General features: G+C 35.2%; 2 protein-coding genes across 10 annotated transcripts; both read left to right on the top strand.

The window, feature by feature from the left end:
- LOC126608199 (uncharacterized) lies at positions 1-8,840 on the top strand. 9 transcript variants are annotated; one of them, XR_007617773.1, is made up of 6 exons: positions 1-2,148; positions 3,176-3,242; positions 5,741-5,832; positions 6,702-6,754; positions 7,579-7,667; positions 8,296-8,840. XR_007617773.1 is itself a non-coding variant. In XM_050276034.1 (6 exons), the coding sequence occupies exons 1-6, from the start codon at positions 2,066-2,068 to the stop codon at positions 8,603-8,605; spliced, it is 624 nt and encodes a 207-aa protein (XP_050131991.1). In that variant the 5' UTR covers positions 1-2,065; the 3' UTR covers positions 8,606-8,840. The 9 variants fall into 9 exon arrangements, 2 of the variants coding, with proteins under 2 accessions (XP_050131991.1, XP_050131990.1); XR_007617778.1 differs by having other exon boundaries at positions 5,738-5,832; positions 7,633-7,667; XR_007617772.1 differs by having other exon boundaries at positions 5,738-5,832.
- Positions 8,841-10,818: 1,978 nt separating this feature from the next.
- On the top strand, positions 10,819-16,134 carry LOC126608190 (uncharacterized). Its single transcript, XM_050276022.1, has 11 exons — positions 10,819-11,285; positions 12,194-12,341; positions 12,877-13,150; positions 13,254-13,353; positions 13,450-13,574; positions 13,645-13,726; positions 13,810-13,942; positions 14,120-14,277; positions 14,888-15,337; positions 15,474-15,626; positions 15,718-16,134. The coding sequence occupies exons 2-11, from the start codon at positions 12,198-12,200 to the stop codon at positions 15,746-15,748; spliced, it is 1,650 nt and encodes a 549-aa protein (XP_050131979.1). The 5' UTR covers positions 10,819-11,285; positions 12,194-12,197; the 3' UTR covers positions 15,749-16,134.
- Positions 16,135-21,152: the final 5,018 nt, after the last annotated feature.

Genomic DNA, 21,152 nt, shown 5'->3' with positions numbered 1-21,152 from the left:
TTAGTCTAAAGAAGGCTTTTCAATTGCACTGTACCAATGAACAGTGTTTTGCACCACATTTCACTCTATTTACGAACATGCCATTATTCTTAGCATTTGGCATGGGCTTTTATTTTTTCAGGTTTAGTTGGATGGCCTTTTGGGGTTTGGGCTGTGACTTGGTGGCTTTTGTTTGTGGTTGTATTCTTTGGATGGATGGCCGACACGGGCAGCCATTGGATGGCAGAGAGAAAAGCAGGGGTTGCGCGATGCCAGAGAGAAGAGAGAAGAGAAGAGAGAGGAGGACTCCTGGAAGGAAAAATTGGAGGAGAAAGGGAGGGGTAGGATGAACAAAGCAATAAGTAGGGCTGCCCGGAATTTGGGTTTTGTTTTTCTCGGTAAGATATGCTTAGAGAATCGGTGAGGCATGAAGGGACGCCTAAACCTAGGGTTGGATTCAGAGATTTTGTTCCAGCTGGAAGCTATCTCTGCAAGCATTGATGAGGATCTCTCCCAGCTGGCAGCTTCAATTCCTTTCAAAGCTAAGTGTCCCTTTTGAACCGATTTTTTCCCTTATTTCACTGTTTCTGGTTTGAACCTGCTTAGAAACCTGTTTTTTTTCCTGCTTTGTTTTCTATCTGGTTCTGCTTCTGGTTCGGTTATTCAACTTTTAGATAGGATTGAAAGATTTGTTTTTTAATTATTAAATTGGAACAGAAAAACAGATATTTTGTGCTGCATTCTTCACTGCCTGATAAAACCACTTCCTCCTCATTTCTCTTTTTCTTCATGTTCTGTTGGTCTTTCGGTCTCATAGCTTCTCTGCTGAAATCAAACTGTATGCATTTTGCCCCTTTTTTTTCATTACCCTATTATTTGTTTTTGTCCTCACCCTGTCGTTTCCTAACAAATATGTTTATATATGTTATTTTCTGTTTGGTTTGATTCACAGGGATAGCTTTTTTTATGGTTGTTGTTGTTAGAAATAGATTTAATTTTTTATGCCTTTGAAGAAACCCTGTGAATCAAAGGCTCAGCTTTTTTATGCTTTTTTATTTCTTTATAGATAACTTGCTCAAGTCCAAAGGCAATTAAACATGATTAGTAAAGCACCATAATAAAGCATGAGAGATATCTATTTTAATTAAATCCGTTGTGGGCTCACTGTGATTGTACATCATCATCATAAATAATGCACGCTTGAACCTCATTTTAGTTTCATGCCTATCATAATTAAATCATGGATGATCAAGAAGCATAGGACTGAGAAATCAAAGTCTAATTTCCAATATCAAAAGAGTACGAATTATTCAACTTAAATGCTAATTTCGTTACCGAAGATTAAAATAGGCACGAAATCCATAGAATTTATACGTTACCATTGATTCAAGTTCTGGTAGGTATCCATGGAAACTATCCGTTGCCGCTCTCTCAGTTCCTATATTTTCTGTATATTCCATTAAACAATATAAACTTTCGATGCTCTTTCATCCGAAGCTAAAACAGACTACCAATAATAACAAAGAGGTCTAAATAATAGAAATCAAAATTTTTGTGACTTTAGAGAATCTCTGCAAAATTTAGCCTAACATTATGTGATTGCCTCACTTCTTCAGTAACTCAGAGGAGGTGAATTACTCAAAGTATGGAGGACTTCTGCTAACATATTTCAAGCGCTTATAACATTAAATGTAACATTTTTTTTTGTAAAGAATTGTTGCAAGAAGTTTGACCCTTTGTCTTTTTTATTTCTGTAAGGATTTATAGGTACATATAAAATCCATATTATATATAGTTCACAGATGAGAGTACTTCAAACACCAAATATTTATTCATGATTGGCGAATAGAAAGCTTACAGAGAGGCAATTGCCTTTGTGATGTTTACTTTTGTGCTTATCCTTTGTCTTCTTTTCTGAGGCAAAATATGTCAATGTGATAAGTAATTTCCCATAAAGAATCTCATCCTCAATAGGCTAAAAACACTACAATGGTTAGTCAAATAATGTACTTTCATGTTCACCAGTGAAAAGAAGTGGAGGGGTCATTTAGAATACTAATCCCTAAATTTATTAAATTTATTGACCATGTCATTTTTCTTTCAATCCCGAAGTTCGTATTTCAGCAACTTGGATCGTTGGGCAGAGCACTTCACCCCTTGGCTTTTGAGGTATATTTATTTGGTGTTATGGTGGAATGTGCAATCGTTATGTCATATTTTAAAGGGGCACCATATCATTTATATTTTGTTCTTTCATTCAAATTGTAATGGATGTTTATAAATTTTTGAGTTGGGTGCTAGGATTATGTCTCGGTTTTTGTGAATTAGGGTCTTCCACTGCTTTAATTTGTTTGTTTCTTGATTAATTTTTGTCTGATTGATCCTTTTTCTGTTTTAGAATTGTTACAATTTTTTTGTTCCTTAATTAAAATTGTCATAGATCTTTGCAGATTGTTTAGCTCACCTTAGGGTTAACTCTTTTTCAGTTTATTGTTTTTAATTGTTGTTTACTGTTTGATTAGCCATTCCATTTATTAAAATTGTCATAGATATTTTTTCTATCATTAATGCTATCATAGATATTTTATATTGTTTACTTAACTATTAGGGTTTGCCCTTAGTCTTTTCTAGGTTGTTTAGATCACCTCTAGGGTTAGCTGTATGTCCACATATTTTCCTACAACCTAATCCGTTCTCCTAACAATCATAATGTAGATAAATTTGTGGTGCTCCATTGCACATGGTCAGCAAGCTTCATTAAAGGTGTCATAGATATTTTTAAATTGTTTAGTTAACTATTTGAGTTTGCTCTTAGCCATTGTGAATTAAGGGACTACACTGTCTTCGTATTTCTGTTTTTCAGATATTTTTGTTCCCTTTGCTTATAGGTAAACAAAATGAAAACTCCTTTTTAAGTTTATTGTTTTTAAATTTGGGAGTTTAGGCTGTTTAGTTAACTGTTCAGTTCACTATTAAGGTCAGATTTCTGTCTTTATAAATAAAGGGGTTGCACTGTGCTCATTGTGTGTTTCTTCATACTTTCCCACTAATTGCTTCTCACCAAATCACCTTCAAGGTCTTTTTCCATTTCACATCATTCGAATATCTCTATGTTGGTAGGTTGTTTTTCCATTTCTTGGTTGCTTCTGTATTTGTGTGATGCACTTTTTAATTTTTTTTCTTCATATGCATGCAGATCCAACACAAGCATACAGATCAAACCTTTCATTCACACAGCAGCCACCAAATCAACCATTACTGAGGTGTTTGTCTATCCATTTTAAAATTTTGTTAAGTTTTGTTAAGTTTTATACAAACAAAATTATAATACAAATCTCTATACTGTGTTTGAAACTTTCTAACAACCAGTATGGACAGCAAGTTTAGATGTCTATTTGTTGTTTATAGAAATGATATTTTTTCATTTAACTCGACTTACTATGCATCACAGACTATTACATCACCACAATGGATCTCTTTGTTCCATCCTTTCTCCATGTTCTGCTACAAACTTTTTTGACTTAGTCAATTTAGAAAGTTGGAGGGTTGTACACCTCATTTGCTTTGTGCTAATTTTAGTTGTCATCCGTTTTTCTCATTATGACAATCTTATTTTGAATGTATACTTATTTGATTTGTGGCTTCTGTGTGGTATGTTGTGTATTCTTAGTGTGTACGGTTTGTCTTAATGAATAAGTACATCGTTTGTGTGTACAGTTGAGAATTTGGATTAATTATATGATTATTTAAATTATCCTTAATTACTTGGGGTTTGGGGGGGGCGCGGGAAGAAGCAAGACAGAAGGGGGCGGAAGACAGAGAAAAAAAAGGGCGAGAGAAACAGGCTGCGTTCTTTGCTTGGATTTTTGTTTGGATTTGTGGAATCACTATTAATGAATATATATGCAATCATATATATATATATATATATATATATATATATATATATATATATATATATTATGTACGAATGTCCATGAAAGCAACAATAACCAATTTGTCGATTATTGCTCCCTGCTTCCATTATCTGTGATTTTATTATTTTTATTTTATAAAACCATGCATCCATCATAACTTTTCTCCAACCTACCTGACCCAATGACAAATAATATTTTGTATATGTTTACAATGATGTAATGTGGCCATTGAAATGCTCTCAGAATGAGAAAGTGATCAATTTTGTTTCCGAAGTTCTGTGTCATGAAAGATAATCCTAAGATTCAACAATTTTTAAACATTTTTACATTTATTTGGTAAAGGATGAATCCAACTTCAATCTTAGCTTTTTCATTATTTATTATGCTGCTTTTCTATTTCCAAGTTCTTATTTGTTTTACTTAGCTTTAATTTCATTTGATTAGCTTTAATTAGATTACATTTAGAGTATGTCTATGCTTTGAAGCTCTAACATTTGCAGGCTGTGATTTGGTTTAAGGTTTTGTACTTGCCTTTGCTTCTGTGCATAAAGAAATTTAAGTGTTTTTCTCAATTTGTTTTGTTCTGTACATTCAATTTAATTATTTTTGTCAATTTCGTTTCGTAATTTGTTTTTCTCAGTTTGGGTGATTTGAACACCTAAATTATGTTCTGTTTTATATCCTGTTGATTCAAAGAATGGCCCTTTCTTCTGCCAATCATTTGAACCTGAATGATTAAAAACAGTTCACATTTGCTTCCATTTCCAGGCTGTCATTTGGTTTAAGGTTTTTTAAATTTCCTTTGCCTCTGTGCATTTCAATTTCAATGTTTTTGTCAATTTACAGTGCTTGCTAAATCTATTTCAAGGGTGGAAGTACAGCTAAAACCCTCAAGAGTTTTAGTTACTTATACTATTTCCCCATACTTTCTAGATTTCGTTTGGATCTTAATAATAGCTGCTATATTGCTTGAAATTGTCAATGATTTCAATTCTTCGTTTTATTTTCTTTTTGGAACTCATGAGTGTGCACTTTGATCACTGAGTTTGACAAACAAATATATAGAACTTTTCAAATAGACTTTAAATTTATCCCATAGATTTTCTCCTTTTCTTTTTCTGATTGTTGTTGCCATGCTGAGAAAAAAATTCTATTAATGGCTGTTCATTTGCCTCTTTAGTATTTCTTTTTGGAACTCATGACTGTGCAGTTTGATCACTGAGTTTGACAAACAAATATATAGAACTTTTCAAATAGACTTTAAATTTATCCCATAGATTTTCTCCTTTTCTTTTTCTGATTGTTGTTGCCATGCTGAGAAAAAAAAATTATATTAATGGCTGTTCATTTGCCTCTATAGTATTTCTTAGTTATTCTAATCTCCACTGGTTCTCTACATGGTGTGGTTTTTCAATTAGTTAGCAGTTTTTAAAAATTGAAACAACATTATAGTTGTAAGCGTAATCATTTGATTAGTCTGCCTTATAGCATAATTCCTGGACACCAAGGATCTAACCATGTACAAGTCCAACTATATAGTTTGTTTCTATTTGCACCTGGTAGGCTTTCATTTCGGTATAGCCTTTCATTTCGTTTCAGATAAGTTAGGCTTCTTTTTCACCATTAGCTATCTTCTGATCATTGATAGTTTAATAGCACTTGGGAATTCAGCGCAAATAAGTTATCTACTCTATTTATTTTTGCTGAGCAATATATCTTTGCCGAGTAATATAGTTGCCCGTTTCTCTGTTTCGATTATTTTATCTGATAAGAACTCATAAGTTGCCTATGTTTAAAGCTACTTCATTTGATTGGTGTTTTGGTTTGTGTGGTTTACCTAGAAGAAATCTAACACTGTAAGAAGCTGGATTCTGGTGGAAATTGGACAACTTTGTGGGGATTTCAAGGTCTTTCTGAGAGGTGAATGTTTTGGAAGGTAATATTTTGTGTGTGTTTATATATTCTCATTGCCATGTAATATTTTGTGTTTAATACTTTTGATTCTCCTTTATGTTTAGTTGATTCTTACCCACTATCACTCTGCCCCAGACTTAAAATGCCTAAAATCAAGTCAAAACTTACGAAAACTCACATATATCACTATCTTTTTAGCTATGTTAGTACCAATCTGTGAACATTTAACAAATACCTTCCTCGCTGCCAGTTTTGATTGCTGTTCACCTTTTGCACCAGTGCATACCTAAAGTACCATAAAGATTAAAATTTAAATATCTTAACCCAAGGCATCCAAGGTATGATGGGTGCATAACTCAAGATTTAAAATCATAAATAAGGGAGAGCGGAGAAAGGAGAGGGTGTATATCAAGTTGAAAAGGGTCGACAAAATAGAAAGCAGTAGTTACCTGGGTTGTGGCATGAGTAAACTTAAAGCCAAATTTATTACCATAGAAGTTTAGTAAATCAACACGCTCATAAAAGGATCAGTCCATTACTAAATATATATCTTAAGCATCAAAATTTAGGAAGACTGATGCTTGCTTTTTAGCTCTTGAAGTATTGATTTTAGATGGTTCCACCTTTAGGGCTTGGGTTAGCAATGAAATAGATGAATAATAGCTTGAGTAATTACAAGAGCTAATGTTAGTGATTAAGACGGGATTACATGCAAAAACTTCCAGTCTTTACAAATGTGACCTTTTTCAGTAGGTATGTTTTGTAATTCATCATATTTGTAAATTTCCTTTGTTTTTTGGTCTGTCTTTGGTCATTTAGCTACAATTTCTTTAGATTTGCTCTTTAAATTTGAAAGTCTCTAAGTTGCTAACGGATTTACATTGTTTGCAGATTTTATAAATTTGGATCATTCAAGGAAGAAGTTGGTTCCATCCTGTTTTGAGGTATATGATTATGCGCCATCATTTTTGTTCAAAGCCTATTTAGCTATCTACCTTTTTTAATTTATATTTGTGAAGCTTTGATGGTTAGATTTTAAATATATAATTCAATTTTTTATCATTTGAGCTTACATTGGAACTGAGTTTCTTTCTATTTAGTGTGCGTATCTGTATCTGTTCATTAATGTCAAGGCTGAGATAACTAAGCATCCATTGAAGTTTGACGAATGCTTATATATACATTTAAGATTTGAAAGGGATGGAATTGTTTTCTTATTTAGTAATCGTCCTACATATATATATATAATGTATGTATGTATATATACTTTTGGTAGTGTGTCATTACCATATGCTTTTGGTCCAACGATTCTAACCTAGATTATATCATTTATATACTTTTGGTAGTCTGTCATTGCTATATGCTTTTGCTGGAAATGATGTATCCCTCCTTGCTTTTACTTCAACTACTAAAATCATCTGCTACCCCATAATTTTCACCAACCGTACTCCACAGTGAACCATTATTTGCTCTATTTAACCTATTCCTTCTGAAACCAACGTTCTCACACTCTAACCCCTATACTAATTCAGAACCGACTCGGATACCTCATGCTTGCTTTAGGCCTTTAAATTAATATGGTGACAGATGATGCATTCCCGTTGTTAGCAACTTTTCTTTCGTGAAATGTAAATTTGTCCTAGATTAAGTCTGTTGAACTCTCACAGGTAGAGTCCATTGCATTGTCGCAGATTGAGTTACTTTTCCTGTGTCCATTTGTTTGCGCTTGAATTTTGACTTTCAATCTCACTGATTTGTTGTGGTTTAGATCAAAGTCTCATTACAACGTCGTGATCTGCTCTTCTTGCTGCCTTTGATCTAGGGGTTCGGACCTATTGCATTTGAATCAAGGCTTTGGTATGTCACCTAAACTAAGATGCATTGTTTCCCCATGCTTTCCGTTTGAGTTAATGCAGATTTATAATTTTTCAATCGATTGTTTCGTTTTATCAGCTTATGTCATTCGTTTGCTCTCTGCTTTGTTTCTCATTCTTGGTTATCTCTGTGATCCTTTGATGCTTCTCGAGTTCATTGGTTTCTTTGTTTTTGTTGGTTTTAATTTAGTCTCAACCATTCTATTATTGTTCAAAGGTGCATTGATGTCATTTGTGATTTTGCTTTAACCAGGTGTTCCTAATTCTTAGTCGAATGTTGTTGGCCATTTTATATGTTTTTTTTGTCAATTGCTTTCTTTCTTTGTTGCGTTTTCAATTTTCCAAACCATTCTTTAGACATTAGTTACTTTGGTTGGTGTTTTCGTTAGGTTTTCCTAAGAGTCAACCCTCTCATCCCTCCCAAAGTACTTTAATGAGTGCTGTTAATAACTACTCTCTCCGAATAAACCTAACTTATATCCAAAAAACTCATAGCTTCTATGTTTGAGTTTTAAAAATCTTTTACAATGTTATTTTAAGACCTACAAGCTAACTAGATTTTTCTTTCTAAAATACATAAATATTAACGTTCTATTTAATTTGTCATTCAGGGTTAATAAAATGGTGAAAGACATTGATCGAAGCGAACAACAAATTCTAGGAGGCGTTTTGGTAAAAAATTTAAGGGAACTGATTAAGGCTCGACACGATGAAAAGAATGAAGGAACGATAAAGAAATATTCCGATACTGCCCCAGGACCCAATACAAAGAAATCAGTCAAAATAGAGAAAACAAGGTTCGGTTTGCGTGTTTATGGTAAGGGCCCAAACCGAAACAAATTGGTGGTCCACACTATCTATCCACCTGAAAATCGTAGTAATTCACCAAAAGAACAAGTTCCGTTGGATGAAGCGGTTTAGCTTTTGTTTAAAAAGGTTTCTCAGTGGTATCTGCACGTTTGGTTGCTGCAAGAAGATTCTAATTTTTTTGCTCTTCCTTTCCTCCACTGTAAGGGCTTTTTGGGCTTTAACTGTATAAAGACAGAACAATAGTTAGATAAGATAAAGGCTGTGTAATTCTTTTTTGTTGGGTCATGATGCCAATTATGTAAACAATTAACCTTTTTACCGTTTTTATAATAAACTATTGGCATTACTCATTTTTGCACCTCTTTGTTACACTCCTATCTCGCGAATTAATTATTTTTGCCTAACAAACCTAATCGATCTGGGATTATGATTCTTTGCTTATATATTTTTTGCATTTTTGTTGTTGTAAATAATATCATTTGACTCATGCTTCTTTGTTAGGTATAAACTTTTAAGACAGTTGTTATATTTATGTTTTGGAATTCTTGGTGAACATGCCGTTCTCATAAACAAAATGTTTATTTCGTTATGTGCTCTCATGGCGAAATTGAGAGAATTTGTTTTAAAATTCCAACTTTAGTTGGTATTTATATCAATTCTATTCTCTTTTTAAACTCTTCAAATTTTAGTTAGTTCCTCAACAATTTTTAATTCGTTTCTCCAAAAAATATATTTGTGTGGATCTTTGGCTTTGTAAGTTTTGTTTTTGCAGCCATATCTAAATTGTTAAAAACTATGTTAATTAATGTGGGTTTTCGGTTTGTTTTTCAAGTGGGGAAGAAGTGAGCGACAGATTTATATTGTTACTTTCGGTTACTATGTAATTATTTCAATATGGAAGTCATGGATATCAAGTAAAAAATGCAACAATTTAAAATACAAAAGGTACGTACGGTGTGAAAAAGGTGGGTTTAAAGATGGTGACGTTTGAATGCATGTCAAGATTGATACTCATGGTTTCGTAGTTGTGTTGATAGTCATAAAAAATGATGACAATGGTCACCTGACTATTCCTTTGTAGTAAATTTAAATGTTTTGTCTTTAGTAACTACTCAACTTAATACTTTTTAACTACAACAAATGTGATTCATAAAGTTGAATTTGATTCTACTCAAGGGTGTCAATTTAAAATATAAATTGGGGGTTTACATTTTTAGGATCTTCAACTATGGTTAAAAAAAGGTTGATCATTTTTTAGCGGAATTTCAACTTGAATTACTACCATGATAAAATGTTTAATATGCTTACTCACCTTGCACTGACATAAATCCATTTATTCCACTCTTACAGATTTTCATGATTGTTTTCATTTTTTGTTTTCCTTATAAATGAATTTGTTCCACTCGACTTATGGATGTGTTCACATGTTTATGTGGTGGTGCTTAAACTCAAAACATCTGAGACTATTTCTATCATTATTAATATATATCAAACTAAACGTTTAATAAGAGTCCGATCTAAAGGCGCTTTGTGGACAGGAACGATGAAATCGCATCATGGGTTTCTATAAATCTCTAAACATATTTAATGAAACTGTTTTGAAGCATCTACGAAATCAAACATAAATTGAATGCAAACTTTAATCCTCCGACTCTCTAATAATGCATATCCTTTAGGATGCATGACAATTGTTTTCTATGTATGTTGTTAATGTTTGAAATTAAGGCCTTACACTTTACATCTTGCATAATCTATTGGTGTTAAGTAAATCAAACCTAAATAATTTTTTCCTTTTTGTAAATTTTATGAATGCATGTCTTGCAATATTAATGTTGTTGAGTTGTGCATTAGTTTTTATAGTTTGATATTTGTTCTATTTTTGACTTCTCTCTAATTAAATATATTTTTATATTTTGTCTTTCTCTTCGTGTAGGTTCTGTTTTTATTGTTACAGTCCTTTATTCTTTTTTGGTGGCATTCATACACGTCTACGCTTTCGTCTATATAACGGATAGATTTCTATCACTTTTAAGAAGCTTCACCTTTTTTATTTGCTTTTACTTTTTCTCGATTTTCATGTCCAATTGTTGATGCATGTTTTTTTTTAGATCATAATAACATCGTTATTCAATATTTGTGCTGGTTTCATTTATCACAATTTTTTAGCAATTGTCGTTCACTTAATTTGTTCATTTTCCACTCTTTTTACTATTATGTTCACAAGTGGTTGCGATTTTGAAGACCTCTTGCTTTAATGGGCTATGGTTTACCGCTTATTTCATATGGTTAACATAGTTGTTCACCATCACATTACTTTTATTAGAAAGTAAACAACTGCCGTTTGGTTTTTTCCGTTTATGTAGAATTATGTCTAGCAGAATAAGGGTATCCAAGCATAGCAGAATAGGGGTATCTAAGAAGGCCACTAGAACTCAACGCACCGATTTGCCTACATCTACTGAGATTGTTAATCTCAATGATATGGTGTTGCAAGATGTTCCCACCGTTTATGATGATGAATACAACAATACTTCAACCTCTTTAGTATTCTCAAACAAAGGAAACAACAGTCTCCAAACATTTGCACCAAGTTTTGAACAAAATACTCCTGTTGGTGGTGTTTTTACGTCACATTTGGCAGCTGGAATGAGTTCTCATCAACTTTCTGTACCTCTTCTTATCGCTGATCGTGCCACTGTGCACTCTCTGTTGGCCAGAAATACTCCAAGTATTCATTCTGTTACAAACCCGCTCATTATTGGGCAGGCCACCTATCAGAAAAAAAGAAAGCGTATGCACTCTTTCAATATAACTTTTTGTATTTCCTTACGGATTGCAAAATTTGACTTTCCTCTGTTAATTAACTTCAATCAATTTGTTTGATGTAGCTTCTATTACTCTTTCTTTTTATAGGGATTGATCCAGAATACGTTGATTTTGGATTAAGAAATTACCAATGTCAGTATTGCAGTGCTCTATTTTGGTCTGCAGAACAGACAAAAAAAAATCATGAGCGTCCTTCTTCTATTTCTACCCTGCAGTTTACTGCGTGTTGCATGACCCAAAAAGTGCAATTCCCACGTCCTAAACCCACTCCCGCTTTTTTGGATCATTTGTTAAACCCCACAAATTCTCAAAGTTTTTTGCAGTTCAAAAAAAATATTAGATCATATAATTCAATGATGGCGTTAACTTCAATGGGGGCCAAAGTTGATGGATCGATCAACAAGGGTCGAGGTCCATATGTTTTTAAAATAAATGGTCAAGTACATCATTTGATGGGTTCTTTGTTGCCTCCGGAAGGCAACGATCCTAAATTTGCATAACTGTACATTTATGACACTCAAAATGAAGTCAGCAATCGTATCAGTTGTTTCAACAGATCAGGACAATCCTTGAAATTTGTTGGCCTATTTCTATCACAAACAGTTTTTTCTCATGGCCAACTATATGTCGCGCTATCCAGGGTGACCTCAAAAAAGGGTCTCAAAATTGTTATTACTCACAATAGTGACATGCCTTACGGTTATACAAAAAACATAGTTTATAAAGATGTTTTGAAACATTTACATGAAGGTACACTTTCAGCTTGACATTTTGTCCTTTGCTTATTTTTGTAAACATACATCCACCATATATTTGATAAATCACCTTATTTAATGTTTAATTTGATTTACTTCTTAAATTTCATTATTGTAGATTGATGGAGTTCATGCCAATTCGTTTGCTAAAGGCGTATGAACTAGGAAACAAACTGCAAATCAGGGTTTGCAGGATGTGGATAACAAACAGCATAGGAGATGTTCCTCAACCTACAAGTTTTGATGCTGTCTTTGTTGATAAACAAGTAAGATTTTTACGCCCTTTTACTTTTTGTCAAATGCTCATTTTTTTTTATCGCAATATGTAGACGATTAGTTGAACACGCTTATATCATCAACCTTATTCTAAAGTTCGTAAACTAAATTATCTATTAATTTCACTACTCAATTATACATCATTTAAAATAATTAATATTTGTTTCATAAATTGTTCTGCTATCTACGATGTTAGGCCTCAACATTCATTTTTATGACAGATCTAACAAATTCATGCAGCTCGACAACAGATTTTCTTTTCCTTACTTTATTATCTTTGTTATTACATCTGTACAAATGAAAACAAATTTGTGTTTTTACAACGTTGCTTCAATTGCCGGCAATTTTAACTTTAAAACAATGTTCACTATTATCTTCCATATGATCTTACATAATATATCTATAGCCACAACTATGCTACACTAACTACTTACATGCTTCCTACACCATCAACATTAAATGTTCTCCCACTCATTTAGTATTTTGGCCTCCTTTTTCTTTTTTCTTTTTTTTTTTTCCTAAAAGGGGGATGCGGTTCATGCAACCATGAACGCTCGAGACATCCAGTTTTTTAAGGAGCACCTCAAGGTTGGTGAAGCATACGAAATCAACAAATTTCGTGTCATTCACAACAGGACATCAAGCAAGATTGTTCCTCATGCCGCCATCCTTGAATTGAATAGGAAAACCGTTATTGTTCCTATTAGCAAAACAAGCCAAGATATTCCAATGCAGTGGTTCAATTTCATCGAGTTTGAGCAGCTTCACAACAAAATTGATACAGATGTTGAGCTTACAGGTAACCAAGTTAGTTTTAAACGTTGCTTCAAAATCTAAAACAATTGATCTTTTTTTCTTGCCTACAATCCACACTCACTCTCGATGCTAAATATCACATGTAGATGTATTTGGTTGCTTGACGGTTGTGCAGCCAACTGAAGAGATCACCATCCAACGCACAAGAATTGCAAAGAAGAGAAATCTTAATTTGCAAAATATCAGGTTACAACTTTGTACATTAAATTCTAAATACAATTTACACCTTTGATACAATATTCATGGAGTATTAAAAATAATCACCTTTTAAATTACTTACAGAGGTGAAACAATAAGAGTCACCTTATGGGGAGAGACTGCCACAACTTTTGATGACAGCGAAATACAAACATTGTTGCCACCTGTATTTGTTGCTTTGACAAGCCTTAAAGTAAAACTATACCGAGGTGATAACCCAAAATGCCTTATCTAGCTCTTAAAAGTTTCAATTTCTTTATTCTTATCTTTTATGTCTAGGAAACCCTGTTCTCGGAAGCACAGGAGCAACTGTTTATGTGTTCAATCCAGACATTCCACAACTCTCTGAATATAAACTCAGGCAAACCAACAACCCTTCTTTAATATTTTTCTCATTTATGTTTCTTCATTTTATTTTTATCACCCAAAACATTTACAAAATAGGTTTGAGCATTTGAGATCACCTGTTCGGATCCTGCCTACCTCAGCAGATATGCATGCAGGCCGTCCTACCGGTGGTGGTGCTGAGTCAAAAACGATCGACGATTTGCTTTTGCTTAATCCTGCTTTACACAAGGTTAGTCTTTCATCACCAACCTATTAACAAAAATCATAACTTTTTAAAAACATAAAGTTTGTGATGCATCTTGCGTAATTGCTTCTTGCTTTGTTTCTCTATAAATTTATTCTCCATGTTTCTGAGGTGATGGTTTAATATCTTTGACCATTTGAAAACCTTTTGATTCAATAACAGAATGAAAGTTTCACATGCAAAGCAACTATTGTTGACGTCGACTTGGCTAGGGGTTGGTGGTACAAGTCTTGCCCATCTTGCCACAAAACCGTAAAGAAAATGTTTGAATCATTTGAATGCAATGAACATGGTTTGATAAACAAACTACCCGAACCTTGGTAATATTCTTTTCCATCTATTTTACATTTTTCCGTTATATTCAGTTGTTAAGTCATTTTTACATTTCTTATCGCTATAAAATTCATAACTAATAACATTTTCATACCTATGTTATCTCAACAATATCTTTCTATATATCTTTATACTTCAAGGTTCAATCTACAATCTTTTGAATTCACACTCAGCTATACACACAAACAAAACGGTTTCTTGAACCAACATATACTTTTACATTCCCTCTTATGCCTCACTTCATCTTTCATTCATAATCTCAATGCATACATACAAATAATTTTCGAGTTGTCTGCATCTCTATTACAATTTAACTAATGTTGCTGTTATCAAAGATTGTGATAATCTACAACTGCACAGTTTTCCCTAATTTTAACAAAGAAACGTTAAAGTTCCCAAAACAAGCATATTGATGATACATGAATCATACTTCATATATGAAAAGAATTTATACCTAAATAATTTGTCTATCTTTATGGCAATATTCTTCATGCATGCCCAATATTACAATGGTTCTACTACATTTTATAAATTGCTCACAAGATTGGTATTAATAGTAATGATTGCCTAACAACAAGATATTCTCCTCTTGCACAGGTTTAAGATCGACCTTATCGTAGAAGATAGCACGAATCAACACAACTTCCTCATGATAGGAAGACATGCTGAAAAGATGCTTCGTGTGTCTTGCCATACTTTGGTGATAGAGGACGGCTATGACAATCCTTTCATCCTACCACCACTTCTTAAAACTTTGGTCGGCGAGACAAAACAATTCCAAATCTATTTTGGAAATCAAAACACTGACTTCGGCAAAACGGACTTCATCATTAATGGACTACTCCATGACCAAGACCTCTCCAACCCAACGATTGCCTCAATCAAGCCACAAACAGCGACTACCACCGCAGGAAAACAAGTTATGAGCCAAACAACCCCTGCTCCGTTAACGCCTTCCCAGCTGCTACAACAACGACCCCAACCAATTGAATCGACAAAAACCTCAAAGAGAGTGTTGTTCACTGATGAAGCCAACAAATCTGACAGGTAAAGATTACTCTTGGTTGTATGTTTTGCATTTAATAAAAAACTATCAACCAATCTCTTTGCACCACTGTTTCACCCAGTTTTCCATAACTATCACATTTCTATCTATCCTCATATATTTTCCCTTAATTCACAGCAAGAAACCTCACAACGAGCGAGCAGATACAACCAATTTTGTTAGAATTGCTGGTGAATTCCACAATTTGGTTGTCCCCAAAATTGAACCCACCGACAAAGTGCCGATTGCCACACTCAAGACAAAATCTCAGGCAAAAAAATCAAAAGAAAGGTAAACTACAATTTGTTTTCCACCCACACACCTAAATGGCTTCCATGGTAAGAACGTTTCTTAGAATGTTATTTCTATTTTTTTGCTGTAGTGTGGAAGATGTCTGCTCTAAGAAGAAATGAACAACCAGAATCTCCGTCATCCAGTCGTACAAAATGTTCTGCATGTTTTTTGGTTTGAAATCTGTGGTTGAAAAACTTCGCTACTAGAACAAAGGCACAACACTTTTTATGTTTTTTGTTAAGTGCTCAAACAGATGGCTCACCTGTAGGACATGTATTTTTCCGCCTTTACTACAGGGAGAAAATATGTGTGACCTGCATGTTGCTTATGTTTTTTATATGGCTTATAGAAACAACCCTTCTATTTGTTGCTTTAAACGTTTTGCCTTCACAAATTTCCTACTTAAACAAGTACAAAACACTTTCTATCATTTTTGTTCCTCTGTTACATATATTTCCCTATCTTCACTACAAGGGAAAAAGATGTGTAAATTGCATTTTGCTTCTGTTTCTACTGTTTATAACAGAAACAAAGCATTTTTTGTCCCCACATCTTTAAAATAAAAAACGTTCAATTCCTTTTCATATAAGCTTGCTTAAATCTACATAAAAAACAAGTTACTTATCTTATCAACTTCATTCACTTATATATCCCTTTGTTCATTTATTATTATGTTGAATTTATTCAGATAAGTGTTTCTTACTCATCCAGTTACGATTAGTACACTGATTTCCCGCAGCATAGCGCAGGCTTATTTTCTAGTTTAGTCTGAAATAACAATTTGAAAACATCCCAATCTATAGCATCCGCATCAAATAAGGATCTCTTCTCATGATCCCACCAAGATTCTGCGCCGAATCGAAAGAACCAGGTCGCTGTCTTGACCCATCCCTCTAGGGAAAGATTACCCTGCCTGTGCATAACACAAAAAGTCTTCTCCACATGATCGAACCATATCTCTGACTTCTCCAATCCCTCATTACCAAAGAAATCATTAATCTTTAGGCGATATACAATATCCAGAGTATTCCTCGGGGTAGGACGAAGTAAAGACTGAATAGCAGTGGTGATAGCCTCACCAAACTACCCAAAGTCCGGAAAGTTATTCTCAGCTGGAATATGTGGCTCTCTACGAGGTGGCATGGTTCTGACATACGAAAATAAGAGTTAAAACACACTAGGAAATGCATGAGATGTCTAAACCTATGCTCTGATACCAAACTGACACACCTCGACCTGGAAAGGTCAAAGCATGCTGGCCATCACCGTGAGGTGACGTAACCATAAGGGTGAGTGATGCAAAAAGTGAATAAAATTAAAACTAATTAGAACTAAATAGTGAAAGAGTGCGCAATTCGTGGGTTGAACCCACTACAATTATTCAGAGCGTAATAGACAGTGAGAATACAGAAGAGTAGTCAAGCAACCAATTACACTTATTACATAATAGTGATAAGTTCGTATGTCTAAAACAAAAGGAAAGGTCAGAATTGCCGGGATTCCTCGAGTGCCACAAAGAGTACAGCTATCTAAGTCCTGGAGAGGCGAAAAACAAAGTTGAGTGGGTCAGCAAAACAATGCTTATAAGAAAATCTTTAACTTTGAAAATACTAACCCCTCGCCGTAAAACAAGTATAGTTTCCTTAAACATACTACTCAAGTATAGACACGATAATTTGATAATATTAAAGCAGTATAATAATCAGAAATATGCCAAGTAATGATGTATCGAATGCTACAGTAATAATCATGTGATAATCAAGTATAACTAAGTGCTCATCCATCTAAGCTGACACACAAGTTCGAACAGATGGTTTCTGACACGAACAGGACTGGGTGTAATCAATACACTCTAGTACTACGATCACATGAAGACTGATGCAAAAGCACATCACATACAAGTCGGATTACCTAAAGCAATCTACCCGACAAGATTGGCACCTAAACTTGGATCCAAGGTGAGCGAACGGTGCGATGTGAACATACACATGAAGGACTGGCCCTGACCCTGGGGCGAGTACTAACACCGGGTGCAGCAAGATGAGCATGTACAAATATGTATGAATGCCATGACAGTAATATCACAACCATATAGTAGCATTTATCACAATTTATATCACAATAATGATACTAGGCAATATAGGCGTAAAACTGAAGTAAATACGCATTTATGGAGACTATAAATATATATAGGTATAAAACAACTACCCATTCACTCTAGGTCGTAGCTCTCGGGCCTAGCTTGGCCTCGAAAATCCTCGGGATAAGTTTCCCCTATATGTGAAATAACTAAAATAATATTAATTAAAGCACATAACGGAAACCTAAATAAAACCCTCATAGTTTGCTCAAACCTAGGGTTTAAATATATGAAATCCATCTACTCGACGACACGAACACACACGTGTCAACCACACGCCGGACGCGCCTTCACGTGCCACCCAAAGTGGCTGCACAACTGGCCATGCACGGCCTACTCGCCCGTGAGTGCAGGCGTACTCGCCTTCCTCGCGAAAATCTGCAGTTTTTGCAGATTTTTGGCCCAACTTCCATAGCTCCTAACGAGCTCGATTCTCAACCAAATTCACTTCTACAAAAGCCAAATTAAAGCTAGGAATGTGATGTACTGATCCCAATTCACAGAAAGTTCGAATATAGTTTGTGTTAATAAGAAATTTGGCCTGAAAGTGGCCAAATTACCACGGTTTAAATTTTCTGCCCAACTTCCAGAGTTGATTTCTAACTCGATACTTAACCAAACTCAGTGATTCGAATGCCATTTTGAAGTTAGGAATGTAGAGAACAAGTTTGTACCTTGTAGGAATCCAGTTGTGGTCGAGGTTGACCAGAAAAATGGCCTGAAAGTGACTAAATGGTCACGGTTCTGGAATGAAAAACGCAGGTTCTCCTTCTTCTCGAGTTTTCTGGGTAAAACCACATGTGCAAAACATAAATAAAGGATCAATAACAACCCATAGAAGTGAAATGAAGGTTCTAAAGGTTTCTCAAGGCTTGCATAAGCCATAAATGGCCTGAAAATCGATATGTCGAACTTGCCGAGTTGACTTTCCGAGTTGGTGAGTCAAAACTCGTCCACACTAGATTTTATGGACATGGTTGTGATTGTGGGACTGAGATGATCACAATGGTGTAATTTGTTTTCCACGTTTGAGTGTGTTGGTGTGTTTTTGTGGTTGTTGTAGAGAGGAAGAAGAAGAAGAAGTGCGGCGTGGGAAAGGGAGAAGAGAGAGAGAGCTGCTTTTCTGATTAGGGGGATAGAAAATAAAGAAGAGATGGGATAGGTGAGAGTGAAATAATGAAGAGAGGTGCATAGGATGGGATAAAAAGAGGATCCAATGGATAGGTTTTTAGATTTCCTACGGTAAAAGGAAATCGAAATCTATCCGAAGTAGATATTTTTACACTTTAAAATTTACGCGTACTCGTACTAACATATACAATTTAAATGCGATAGCGAGAAATAAAAAGGAAAGCGATAAGAATAAGTCCATGTCACTTGCCAATAAGGGCATAATCGTCAATACATATACTCGGGGAGAAATTACATAGGAAAATTAGGGACGGGTTGTTACACATACCTTACCTTACGAATTTATTATAATGTCAGACTTCTATTAGTTTGTTTATTAATTTCTCTGTTAAATTCTAACGTAGCTTATACTAGGTCCCACTGTCACATCCCAGCCCGAGGCCCCACCACATCTCGAGCTCGACTCCACCATAGCACGATATTGTCCGCTTTGGGCCCCGACCACACCCTTACGGTTTTGTTTCTGAGAACTCACACGAGAACTTCCTAATGGGTCACCCATTATGGGATTGCTCTCGCGCGAACTCGCTTAACTTCGAAGTTCCGATGGAACCCGAAGCCAGTGAGTTTCCAAAAGGCCTCGTGCTAGGTAGAGATGAGAATATACATATAAGGCTTACAAGATCCACAACCCTAGGCGATATGGGATCTTACAATCCACCCCCTTAGGGGCCCGACGTCCTCGTTATCAGACCTCCGCCCAGGGATTGGCTCTGATACCAAATTGTCACATCCCGGCTCAGTCCCCCACCACATCCCGGGCTCGACTCCAACGTAGCACGATATTGTTTGCTTTGGGCCCCGACCATGCCATCACGATTTTGTTTCTGAGAACTCATACAAGAACTTCCCAGTGGGTCATCCATCATGAGATTGCTTTCATGCAAACTCGCATAACTTTGGAGTTCCGATGGAACCCGAACAGTGAGCTCCCAAAAGGCCTCATGCCAGGTAATGATGGGAATATACATATAAGGCTTACAGGATCCACAACCCTGGGCGATGTGGGATCTTACACCCATTTCCTGCATACACCTAGTTCAGGATGTGTATATTGTGGATGCAAATTTATGTCTTCCTTTGATTGATAAAACTGCACTTGCAAAATAATAACATCTAAGATTAAGGCTAAAGCCTTACCCGCCCACGATGAAGGAGGGCTTTGGCCGAAGAATCTTCGATGTCAAAGTTAGAATTCTAAAAAGAATGTGTTTGAGTGTTTATGGGAAGTAAAAAGCCTCTTTAGGGGTAGCTAAAACTTACTAAATTTTGGAGATAAATGGTGTATTTATGAGAGAGGATAAGAGTATGGGTCGACCCTCTAGGGTTTAGGGATGGCCGACCTTAGATGGTATTTTGGGTGGAATATTCTAAGATATTTGTGTTAATAAATAAATATCTTAGAATAATTAGGTAAATATCATAAATAAATGGGATTAGGATTACTTGCTTGACAGAGGTCTTCTCTGATTAGGAATGTATTTATGATAAGAATAAGGGATTATTACCTTTGACTTTTCCTACGAGTAGGGGTGCCTTGAGTCGTCGATCTCTGCCTGCTTTACCCCAGTTGCGCGTGGTGAATGAAATTGTTGTCTGCTCGTTTAATAGGGTCATTCTTGGGAAATAATCCACGTGTCAGCTTCATGTTTTTTGGGATTATTTTGGCTCCACAAATACCCCCACACCTGCTGGGCTGCTCACAGGAAAGGGCAAGAGGTGTAGGAATCCAAAGCTGCAATGGAGTTTCACTACAAAACAAAGTGTCATTAGCTAGGATCAAATGCCGTCGAAAAGGCGAAAATTACCTCTTTAATTTGATGTAGATTCCCTCTTTTAAGTTGGAATTTAAATTCTTCTAGGAAAGGGAATGTAATTGCCCCCAAAACCTATTTAAGTCTACGTTAAGCAGGGGATTAAATAAATTTGGAATGCAACTAAAACCTTGGAAGAAAGAGAGAAAGCCAGATGATATTTGTTCTCACTCCTTTAGCAATCTTCTTTGCTTGCCCATGCAAAGAATTGTGTTCCTTTGCTTTTCTTCTTTTCCAAGGTAAGAAAAAATTAATTTTCTCTTTCTTTTTTATTTTTCGGAGCTTTGGGGCTCGAATTTTGGCTCGACGAGGGTCAAGAAGGTGGCAAAAAGTTGCAACCGTGGCAACTAAGCTGCTACATGGCGTGACATGGCTAGG

The sequence above is a fragment of the Malus sylvestris genome, chromosome 16 (genome assembly GCF_916048215.2).
Source record: "Malus sylvestris chromosome 16, drMalSylv7.2, whole genome shotgun sequence".
In the NCBI taxonomy this organism is placed as follows: Eukaryota; Viridiplantae; Streptophyta; class Magnoliopsida; order Rosales; family Rosaceae; genus Malus; species Malus sylvestris.
This window is presented reverse-complemented; position numbering and strand designations above follow the sequence as displayed.

Coding starts and splice junctions, on each gene's coding strand:
- LOC126608199 (XM_050276033.1), top strand. CDS start 2,066: ATGTCATTTTTCTTTCAATCCCGAAGTTCGTATTTCAGCAACTTGGAT. Junction 3,243..5,737: donor CCAAATCAACCATTACTGAG/GTGTTTGTCTAT, acceptor TGGTTTACCTAG/AAGAAATCTAACACTGTAAG. Junction 6,755..7,632: donor TGGTTCCATCCTGTTTTGAG/GTATATGATTAT, acceptor CCTTTGATCTAG/GGGTTCGGACCTATTGCATT.
- LOC126608190 (XM_050276022.1), top strand. CDS start 12,198: ATGGAGTTCATGCCAATTCGTTTGCTAAAGGCGTATGAACTAGGAAAC. Junction 13,151..13,253: donor TACAGATGTTGAGCTTACAG/GTAACCAAGTTA, acceptor TATCACATGTAG/ATGTATTTGGTTGCTTGACG. Junction 14,278..14,887: donor AACAAACTACCCGAACCTTG/GTAATATTCTTT, acceptor CCTCTTGCACAG/GTTTAAGATCGACCTTATCG.